The 11,398-nt window shown below is 52.7% G+C and overlaps 1 protein-coding gene across 1 annotated transcript; it reads right to left on the minus strand.

Moving 5' to 3' along the window:
* Window positions 1-4,897: 4,897 nt before the first annotated feature.
* On the minus strand, window positions 4,898-11,195 carry TBR1 (T-box brain transcription factor 1). The gene is made up of 6 exons (XM_079311601.1): window positions 10,393-11,195; window positions 9,779-9,933; window positions 9,328-9,449; window positions 8,838-8,996; window positions 7,962-8,023; window positions 4,898-5,847 (listed from the first exon to the last, which is right to left on the minus strand). Exons 1-6 carry the CDS (start codon window positions 11,082-11,084, stop codon window positions 5,004-5,006), a joined length of 2,034 nt encoding a protein of 677 aa, XP_079167727.1. The 5' UTR covers window positions 11,085-11,195; the 3' UTR covers window positions 4,898-5,003.
* Between the last annotated feature and the right edge of the window lie 203 nt (window positions 11,196-11,398).

Raw genomic sequence — 11,398 nt, forward strand, 5'->3', positions numbered from 1 at the left:
ATTCCACTGGATTCATATTTATTCTACATCCAAAAAGTAAAATATTACATATGCTCAAAATTTTAAGAGTTATGTATCTATATCTATTACAAAGAATATCTGGTTTTTTTTCAGACACAAGTATTTGAACAAATGGACTTCAAGGGACCACACTCTGAAATAGAGATGCTTTTGTTTGCATTTCCAGATTAATACACGTTCTGATAAGAGCATGAAATGTTACCAGTAAGCTGTGCAGCTCTCTAGACCTACCACAAATACATTATCTGGAAAAAGCTGGGTACTGAATGCAAACAGTCTGCTGCCTTCCCTCTACTTATCACTCTGCTGTTTCAATATTTTTTTATTTGACTTTGCCCCCGTATCTTAGCAAGTGACACATTCCCTACTGAAAGCCACATTTATGACAAGTTTTAATACTTGGAATGAAAACTTGTGTCCATTCTGCACAGAAAGTACCTGGAAAGTGTACTTTCAGCAAAATCCTTTCTTTCTGCTTTTCCCAATACACACACATTCTTTTTTTGTACCACAGAGATTTTAAAATTGTCCTATGCAATTTAAATAAGATTTCCAAAAACAGTAAACCCTTTTTACAGGGAAAAAATCAGAGCATTTCCAGTTGACAAAGTAATTTGCGAGGGACATGCAAAACACCTGAAGAAACAGACTGCAATGAAAACCACTTTAACTATAGCAACAGCACTCACTGCATAATGTTAAAAGGAAAATTATGCAATTAGGTCTCTTATCAGACTTATGAAAATTCAGATTATGCCATTTGGGTGAATAAAAAAAAAGAAAAATTGCTGTTCACCACATCTCCCTTGAGCACTACCTAGGGGAGGGGAGTGATGACCAGACAGTGAAAATTAAGAAGAACGTGTCCCACCTTACGCCTATTCTGCCAATCTGTCGCAGTTGTTCTTCTAGCTCCATAGGTTTACATGATTTTTTTTCCCTAATTTTTTTTTTTTTTTTTTTTTTCTTTTTTTTTTTTTTTTTTTTTTTTTTTTTTTTTTTTTTTTTTTTTTTTGTGCTGACAAGTAATACAAGACAGATTCTTGCCTTCTTAGGATCTTGCAATCTAGTTTAGACATAGCACGTCAAGTGGTGATGAAAGAAGGTTAGGGTGGGTTTGAAAAGATGAGGATTCCAACAGTAAACGATGCAGAGACATCAGTTTGGTAATGTACACATGTTTTGCATGATTCATTGGACCAAAATGGCCAAAGGAACTTAAAAACCTGTCAAAGGCATCTTTACCTCTGACCTACCTAGTCATCCATCTGCTTCCTCATACTGTCAATCAAAACCCTCCCATCCTTATCACTATTCTATTACACACATTTTCCACAACCATTTCTCCTCCAGCTCTTAAAAAATATCTTAGCAAACATTTCAATCAGTCATTAAAAACCTTGTTAAAATATGCAATGTGTCATCAAATATGCATAGCGTACTCGTGCAAAATCTGTAGAGCCTAAATCACTGTATTACATTTGATATAGTATTAATGTGAAGCATCATAGAAAGTATTACCAATAGGAACTTTGAATTACATTCTACAGATTGAAACTTGATTTTGTGTTATATTAAATAGAGGAAGGGCAATTGAATAGATTATTTCACACAATAATTAAATTAAAACCCATTCAGCATGCCTAGAACAAACTACACATCAAATTCATGCAACTAATTGCTGTTCTAACAAATTCGTACGTGGGGGTTTGCTTCAACTAAACTGCACGGGCTTCAGTTGAATCACAACGGGTCAAAGCCCGCACACTCACTCCTCTGTGAACGCAAACAATTTAACGGGTCCGAAAACATATGTTTAGCAGATATATAGGTGCACCTCTAAAAATAATATTCTAAAAAATGATAATAGTAATAAAGTGACCTACCGACAGGAAATAGCCTGTTTAACTTCTGCAGCCCTTATCTCTTCCAGTCTCTTGCACAAATAGTTATGGAATTATCCTGCCGAAATAGTTATGGAATAACATCAACCACTCGCGCACAGGAAAGAATTTTGTTCAGACCTGTCACACGTTACGCATTTATTCCAGACCCGCTGGCTAACCCCCGCTATAAATACATATAAGTGAAACCTGGCGGAAGCGCCCTGAGGAGCGGTGTGCAGGGTGCCTGCCCGGCGGGCACAGCGGGCAGAGGGGGCGGGCGGGGAGCCTCGGGCCGCTCCCTTTCCCCTCTCGGGGGGCAGCGCAGCGGGACCGGCAGCACCGGGGGCAGAAGGGGGCGGCTTTTGCCGGCCGAGAGCGGGGAAGGAGGGCCAGGAAGGTGCTATGGGTTATTTAGGGTGCTAGCAGCCCCGGGGGGGGCGCCGGGACAGCCGCTCACGGCGCCGCTGAGGGGGCAGCGGGCTCGCCGGAGGCGGAGAGGAGCGGGCGCTGCGCGGGGGGACGCGTGCGGCACCCCGGCCCCCGCCGCTCGGGGACAGGCGGCCCGGGAGAGGCGAGCACCGCCCGCGCTTCCCCGAGGGGCGGTCCGGGGGACGCCGTCCCCACAGCCCCTCTCCGGGTGGGGTCCCGGGGCAGGGCCCTGAGCCCGACGGCACCGCTCGGGCACCGCTCCCCGCAGCCGGCGCGGGTCGGCGGCCGCGCTGCCCCGCGAGGGCGGCGGAGGCGCTGGGTGCGCAGGACTCCGCTCGGGCCCCGCACCTTGGCGGGGTGGAGAGGACGGAACGCAGTTGGGGTGCTCAGGTGCCCGCCGTCAATATCGCTGCAGGACCGAATAGCTCTGACGGCTCCACAGCCCGCTTACCGCGGGACCCAGAGCAAACCCGGCCTGCTACCCGCCAGCCCTGCGGACTCGGTCCGCGCAGGTGCCTCTGCTAAAACCCACAGGTGGTTGTCTCTAAAGGGGGCAGAGCGAGAGGCAGCGCTGCAGGAGCGGGGGCTCCGCTCCCCCGAAAGGGCGCCCGCCTTAGGGGCACTGCGGGGCCCCGCCAGGGCACAGCTCGCCCTGGAAGGCGAGGGGAGGCTGCGGGCGGGCAGCGCTGCGTCCCTCGCCTCTGCTCCGCCAGCGATGGCACCCCCGCCCCGCGCCGGGCACCTCTCCCGCCTGCAAAGTGCTGTCAGGGTTTTTAAGCGTCAAACACCGGGATAATTATAAACCTCTCAAAACCGACGGGGTTTCATCTCCCTCTTTCACCGGCTGCAAACCTCTACGCTTGTCCACGCAAAGCACTGTCCCCTACTCTCTTCCATTCCCCCAAAAAAAGGACAAACGCGGGGCAAGCGGACCGGCTCCGTCGGGGAGAGCAGCGGCGGGACTCCCGCTCCAGAGCCCAGCGGCGGGCCGGGAGCGGGCGGGACCGCCAGCCTCTTGCCCCTGGTCCCGCCCGATCCCTTACTTGCAAATCGGCGAAGTTCTTTTTCCAACACCACCTTAACATTTTGCCAGGTTTATTTTACTTGTTATACACAGACGATACAAACGGGCAAAAACCGAAACATTTCTCAATGGAGCATGTACTGGTATAAATTATTCAGTTCCACAGACATAACAGAACAAATATAAAAATCACAACATTCGATTTACAGAAGAGTCAAAAATATACACACGTTTATGACCCTGAATTTCTATTAGGAAATTTCCTCGTCGAGTGTAATCTAGACTGAATATTTAGCCCGATGCATATTCCAGTTCGTAATCGGCTTTTTTTTCTTCCATATAAAAATGCGTTAATTGTATAGATTTGCTACTCAAAATTCGAAGACTTATTATTCTGCTTCGCCGGGGGGAGTCCTGGAGGGATATTACTTCTCCTTCAATAGTATAATAAGAGGTTTACAAGAATGATTACTCTTACTTTCGATGTGCATTTGATTCCCCAGGAAGTCAGATCTCGGTTAGCTACTTTATGAAAAAGTCAATTCCAAAACTAAATGCAGTAAAATATACAACTCACAACTCATCTTCACTGGACTACACTATTGTTACCAACAATTCAGTCGTCTATATCTTTTTTCTTTTTTTTTTTTCTTTTTTTTTTTTTTTTTAGATTATTCATTACAAAGATTTACAGCAATATAAAGAAAGAGGGGGGAACTGCAAAGAAATTTGAAAATAGTTTGTTAGCATATTTGGCACCTGCGGGGACCAGTAATGGATTTGGCACTTGGGGGCAAGGGAAGGGTGATTCCACAAAAATAATAATATTGCTGATCTCGAGCTATTCCTTTCAAATAAAAATAAGAGGCAGTTAATTTTGGTTCCAGAAGGCGTTATGCTCCTTTAATCGACTTTCCTATGAGACGTATTTCTGTTCTTTTGAAGGGAAAGCTGAGCTATTCCTTAGCTGTGTTAGCCCAGGGCACCACGTAATTATTTCATGCGAGGAATTGGAGAGAAAGTGAGAAACCCATTACTCGCTGCTACAGCTATGGACCACTGACATTTCCAGAGGCATTTAGGAAGAGTGTTTACCTGGGGATGGGCACGAGGAAGAGGGAGCAAAGAGCGGGGAATGGGGTAAAGAAATTTAAACAGGATCTAAGTTTTGTGACTTAACAATGAAAACAAAACCAAAAAAAAAATTCGAAACAAATAATAAATAAACTGAACCGAAGAAAAGTAATCTGTTACAATAAAATAAATACTATGTACAGGCATTTCACAGGCTGTTTTCCCCACTATTACTGTTTCCCCTAGAATCCATCCGTGGTAAAAGGAAGGAAGCGCTGTACGGTTTGAGAGTCTAAGCATCCTACTGATCAGTGGGTTTCGGTGCGGCAGTGCCCCCCGCGCCCCCGGGGCGCCGCCGGACCGGGCCGGGCGGGGAGCGGGGCGGGGAGGCGGCGGCGGGGCCGCGGCTCAGCCTGCCTGCCTCCCTGCCGGGCCGGGCCGGGCCGGGCCGGGCCGGGCCGGGCCGGGCCGGGCCGGGCCGGGGCACGGATGGGACAGCTAGGGGCGGGGGTCAGTGCGCTAACGCGGAGGAGTTATTGTGCAAAAGGACGGCGGGCCGGTGGCCGCGCCTAGCTGTGCGAGTAGAAGCCGTAATAGCCGATGTCCTTGGCGCAGGTCTTTTCGCAGTCCCGCTGGGTAAGCACCTCGCTCTTGAGGGGCGAGGAGCTCTCGGACACCGGGGTGTCCGAGGGGGAGATCCGCCTCCTTTTGGCCTGCTCGTAAATCCCAGAATCGGAGGAGTCGATGGATTTAATAGACGACGGCGTCTCGATCCAGCTGGAGTCGGACAAATCTTTGGGCTTGGAGTCCTCGGCGCCCGGCAAGGGGGACCGCTCGGGGGCCAGGCTCTCCGCCTCCTCCCCCAGGTAGGGGTTGCCGGCGGCCATGCGCGCCGCCGCCGCGCTGTTGGGCCAGCAGGAGAGCACGGAGCCCGACTTGCTGCAGTACTGCGGGGGGCTGCGGGCCCCCCAGCCCGAGGGGTCGGCATAGTAGCCCAGCGGCCGCCCGGCGCAGCCGGCCGCCTGCAGCGGCAGCGCCTTGACGCCCGCGGCCGCGTAGGACAGCAGCGTGGCCGCGTTGCCGGCGAAGTCGGTGGCCGTGTCGTAGGCGGAGGCGGCGAAGTCGAGGCGGTTGTTGGCGGGGGCGACGAACCAGCGCTGCGGCGAGGGGGCCCCCGGGTCCTCGGCTTGCTGTGGGGAGAGCAGCCCGTTGGTGTGGGGCACGCTGCGGTCGGCGCCGGGCCCCGGGCCGGCTCCTGCCCCGGGGTGGAAGCGGGACTTGGCGTAGTTACTCACGAACTGGTCCTGGAGGAAGGAGCCGGCCATGGCGTAGCGGGCCCCGGGCACGATCTGAGAGCGGGGCGAGTCGTTGGGAGAAGGCGTCAGCCGGTCCATGTCGCAGCCCGTGTAGATCCTGCCCAAGAGAAGGGGAGAGAGCTGGGTGTCCGCCGCAGCCCGGCGCCCTCCTCGGCGCGGCCCCCGGCCGAACGCGGCCCTCGGGGGACGAACGGGACGGCGCCGTCCCAGCGCGCTCCGGCCCGGGAGCCTGCGCTCCTCGCCGGGCTTGGCCTCCGGCATCAGCAGCGCGGAGGGCCTTCAACAGGGAAGAGCAAAGACGGGGGCAAGCATGGAGAACGGGGGCAAGCATGGAGAACAAATCTTTCTGAACCGGTTGGCCACTCTTTGGCGGGCTGAGATCCCTCTCTCCGATCCGAACCCATAACCCAAAGGCGTGGAATCCCTCGCGGTAACACGTTGACCGGTCCCACCACATGCGCAACAGGCAGCCCGGTCATTTGCCGCGAACAGCATGAGTGGCAGACTACGGAATTCTATCGGCTGTTTAACACTTATTACTGGGAGTCACAGACGAACCATCAACATTTTACTGAGTTTAAATTAAGCTAATCTTTAAACACCTACTGTAGGAAATGTAAAGCCAGACACTTCCAGTGTTCCATGCTTGGCCTATATATAATTCTCTCATGCTGGGCTGCAATTTGCGATTATAAAAACTTTAATGGATGAATAACTACTATCTGTATTTAATTCAGGCTAAAACTGTGCTTTAATTAACCCTCCACGCCTCCTGGAATTTCTTATCCAAAATAAACTTGGCCCTTAAACAAATTCAACGTGCTAGACAACATTGAAGCTTCCCCCTCCCCCCGTCTCCTTTCAAGTGACGCCCTATAAAGTTTTTTTCCTATCAAAAAGGGAAAAGCACTTGTGGCTGGGGCCGAAGGCCACGCAGCCTTTCCCAAGGCCGCATATACTCTCGCAGAGCTCCCGGAGAGCGGGCAGGCTCGGCTGCCGCCCTCCGTGGCACCAAGGACAGCCGCTGCCCTCCCGGTGGCGGACCTGCTCCCCGCCACAGCCTCGGCGACCTCCGCCCCTGGGGAAGAGCGACCGCACCACAAGCTGCTCCCTGGGGAGAGCTGCGGGTCGGCTCTGGGCCCCTCTCGCACCAGTTCAGCTCTCGGCATCCTTCCCAGCCTTGCCCTGAAATCCTGCTGCTGGTGGCTGCTGGACCGCGGTCCAGCGGAGAGGCCGAAGCGGGCGCTTAAGATACGCACAGGATGAAGCGCTCCAGGCCATGTGAGGCCGTTCCCCGCACAGTTGGGAGAGGAAAAATCTTTCCTCTTCTAAGCCGGGGTCTCGTCCCACAGACCAGAACTTGCCGAAGGACAGGTGACATCCCTGTCGTCTGCTCCTCCGGGTGTATGGGCATCCCTGCGGCTGTCACCTCCCGCTGCCCCAAGCTGGGCAGGGGGATGCCGGGCGGGTCGTAGCCCGGGCTGGGGGAAGCCTGCCTGCAGGGCCTGCAGGCCGGGATAGCCCCATGTTTGTCCCGAGAGCGCGAAAGGCGGCGGCGGGGCCCGAGAGTGGAAGCCGGCCCGGAGGCGCAGTCGGAGGGGCACCAGCCGCCTGGCGCGGGGGTCAAGGCCGGGGGTCAGACCTCGGAGGCGGACGGGCAGGGGCACAACGGGGACAAACCTCGATTAAAACTTCAGCGGCTTTAGCTCCACCCAGGAGGGAGAAGGGGGAAGAAAAAAAAATTCAACCCCGGTGAAGAATAAAACGAGACGAAGACATTTCCATCCAGACCCCAGCTCTGCGGACCTCGCAATGATGCAGACCTGGCGGGTTGCCGGGGACTGAGCCCCTGCTGTTCAGGTGCTTCTTTCGGAGCCCTTGCACGCAAGTGAAACGGAAGCTTGGAAAGAGGCGCCAAGATACGTGCCAGGAAAAACCAACAACAAAACCGCCGCAAGTGCCAAAGAGAGATGCGGACTCAGGTGCGGGCAGCGCGGCCCCGGACGCGGGAGCGGCCCCAGGACTGCGCAGGGCCCTGCCGCAGGAACAGCCCCTGAGCGGGAGCGGGCGTGTGCTTCCCTCCCGGAGGGCTCTGGAAAAGCCTGACATTACACATCTCGGTGTGAAATGAGCCAGCCCTCATCCTAAATCTCCCCCCTTTGACATGTGTGTGCAGCCGGCAGAAGGATAGTAAAAATCCGGTTTACTTACGTGTCATAATTGTCTCGGAATCCTTTTGCGAAAGGGTTGTGATCTATTTTCAGCTGTGTGATCTAGGGAAAGAGAGGAGCAGAGTACACGTTGTGAAAGCCTGAAAAATACACCCCACTGCAGCCAACACGTTTTTAAAGGACCAAGCTTTACTCTACTCTACTCAATCATACTGCCTTTAAACCGTGAAAGATAAGCTCTGGCATACTTATAGTCATCACAGGCTAATTTTAAGATTTATGTTGTTGTAAAAAGTACGAAAAAAATCAATATTTAACCCCGTATTTTGAGACGTGTTCAGCATTCCTAGTGCATGGGTATGAATACACTGAAATCCAGAAATTAGGCAAAACGTACCGCAGAACGGTAACTAGGAGTTTGCATTTGCATCGAGTAAAATAATTAAAGCGAGAATGCGGACTGAACATATGTCATTTGAAAAGGGGGCACCAGTCTGTAGCAAAGCCAGACCACTCCGAAACGCATCCAGGCATTAACGAGCTTTTAATTTGAGGAAGTTGCTCGGTCACCCCCGGCGCGATCAATGAGGATGTTAATTGATCTTTGCAGACTTAAAGCTTAAGCTAACAGCTTAACGGCGAACTAAGCTGTTTCCGACTGGGAGATAAACGCTGCGGGCCAGCGCCCAGCCCCGGTCGGAGGGGCAGGATCGCGTCCGTCCTGGTGCTGGCGCCCGGAGCGGCTGTGGCTGCCCTCGGGATGGCCAGGGAGGGATGGCACAAAGTGGGGAACAGGGAGCCCCAGCTCCCGGCGCCGGAGACCCGGGGAGGGTGGGCAGCAGCCGGGCCGGCCCTGGTGGGCTGCCTTGCGGGGAGCGAGGGGACCGCGAGGGGAATAAACTAGAGAGCTCTTTACATCGGTGTTTTGGTAGGCGGTCACGGCAATGAACTGTGTCTCGGGAAACGTGAATGTCTGCACTCTGCCCGGCTGGTTGGTATCCTCCGTCCCGTCTTCGTTCACCTCCACCACATGCAAGCGAGGTTGGTACTTGTGAAGGGACTGCAAAACCACCATCTGTCAGGCATGGCAAAAGGAGGGAGGGGGACGCGGGAAGAAAAGAAAAATTAGAGCGAGAAGGACGAGGAGAGCGATGCCCGCTGGCCGCCGCCTCCCCGGGACTTCCCCCGCCGCACCGGACAGCGGTGTCAGCCTGGGCAACGCGCTCAGGGCCGATGAGGCCCGTGGCAAAATAAAATGAGAGGACTTTCTTACCACCACCCCCCTTTTATTTTCACTTAACGACAGGATCTAAAGGGAAAAAAAATTGCACGTCCTTTCGGAAACTGTAGGATTTTAACCGAAGAAATGAAAATAATTCTGGCAGCGTCTGCGTTCCCCCACTGACCTGCCCGTTGTTGTTTGATGCTCCTTTATTGTTTGTAAGTTTTAGTTTCCCAAAGGAGATTTCCTGACGCATCCAGTGGGCTCCCGTGTTGGGGGAGTCGGGATGCATATACACCCGGTTTCCTAAGCAAAACAACAAAAAACACAACCACATCACAGTTCTCGCCTGTGCCCCGGTTCTGTCGCTGCATCCGCACACGAGGGTGCAGGACCCTTAAGTAGCCAATATTTTACTGCCAAAACTCCCTTCATTTTAAATGAAAAGGATTAAAGCAGCTTTTTCCGAACACCTTTTACTTTCTCCTCCACCTTCTTTTTATTTTCCTTATTTTTTAAAAAACATCGTTGGACCATTTGCGTTTAAGAAGTCGCCAGAGCCAGTCCGCAAAGGCATTAATTAATCATTCTCACCTACATATGTGTTGGGAAAAGTGTTAATTGGAGGAACTTGCCTTGTACATTGGTGTCCGCCTTGCCGCAAGGAACCCATTTGCCTCCCTGAAATCTCCAGTGATTGGGATCCGCCAAAATTACATCCACAAAAATATTGTAGTGAGCCGTAGGGTCGAGACCAGAAATATTAAAGCTTAGGAAAGGGAACATGCGCCTATAAGAAAAAAAAAAAAAAAAAAAAAGAAAAAAAAAAAAAAAAGAAAAGAAAAGGGAAAAAAATAAAAAGAAAGGGAAGAAGGAAAGCACGCCACCGGCAGCGACAGGCACACGCGGAGCAACTAGCCGTTGTGCTTTATCTTCACGGCTCCCGATAGCGACCGGGAAATAAAAATCAAAAGAAACCCCCTCCCCGGAGAGCCAAGCTTTCCGCTGGGAAGGGATGAGGGCAGCGGGCACGGGAACTTGCGGGGAAGCTGAGAGGGCTGCCTCGGCGGGGACCGGCTCCGGCGGGGACCGACTCTGGCGGGGACCCGCACCGGAGCTCCCGGAGACCAGGGCAGGGGCCCCGGTGACGGGGGATGGCTCCGCCGGGGCGGCGAAGGCTCCGGGCGGCTCCCCCGGCGAAGTCTGCGGCTCAGCCCCGACACCCAGAAAGGTCCGCGCGGTGGCTTACCTTCCCTGCTTCGTGATGATCATCTCCGTCTGGTGCCGGTGAAATTTCAGCCAGAGTGGCCTGTTGCACAGGTAGACCTGAGCCTTGCCGGGAACCAGCCCCGGCTGGGTGGAGGAGAACTGGTAGAAAGGTGCCCCTTGGTAGGAATGGCCATACTGCTGGGGGTACGGGTAGCCCGCCGTGGGGTAGCCTTGCGGAGAAGAGTTGGACAGGAGGCTGTTATAAGCTCCGTTGGTGATCACAGGATGATGAGCCATGTAGCGGCTGGGGCTGGCGATGGAGAAGGCTGGGTGAGCAGGTCCATGCTGGCTGGGATAAGGGAACATGGTACTAGGAGCAGAGGCAGCAGACTGGGGCTGGCTGGACTGAGAGAGCAGATAGCGATCTGCAGCAGATCCATCGAAACTGTGACGAAGCTCAGAGACCCCGTCCAAGACGGGAGAGAGTTTATTTCTCTGGACGTCCCCTGGTGTGTCCTTGGAGTCAGGAAAATTGTCTGTATCTGACTGATTCGTCATCCCCCTGGTAATTTTTTTCAAAGGTGAACTTCTCTCCAGGTTGTCAGTGGTCGAGATAATGGGATGATCATGCAAGGCAAGCTCGGATCCGCCTGCATGTGGGTAACTGCTGCTCACATTGAGAAATTTCTTGGAGAGCATGATAGAGGGAGAAAGACAATGCTCCAGCTGCATAGCTCTAGCACCACAGTAATAACCCTTCAGTCCCTGGATCTGAAAGGGCTTCCTGGTATCAGAAGCTAGACATCCTGGGACCCACACTAGGCAGAAAGCACTTCATCTACCAAATGCTTCCCAAACGTTTGATTTACTTTTTTTTTTTTTTTTTTTTTTTTTTTTTTTTTTTTTTTTTCCTCCCTTCCCAGGGAGAAGAGATTGGCCAATTGACACTATGCAGCAATCAGGAAAGACTCACTTTTGATCTTGCTGCTTGTGGAGAGGATGAAACGGCTTCTGCCATTGGTTAACCGCTGACAGTAATTTAATTA

This window comes from Erithacus rubecula (assembly GCF_903797595.1).
Source record: "Erithacus rubecula genome assembly, chromosome: 8".
In the NCBI taxonomy this organism is placed as follows: domain Eukaryota; kingdom Metazoa; phylum Chordata; class Aves; order Passeriformes; family Muscicapidae; genus Erithacus; species Erithacus rubecula.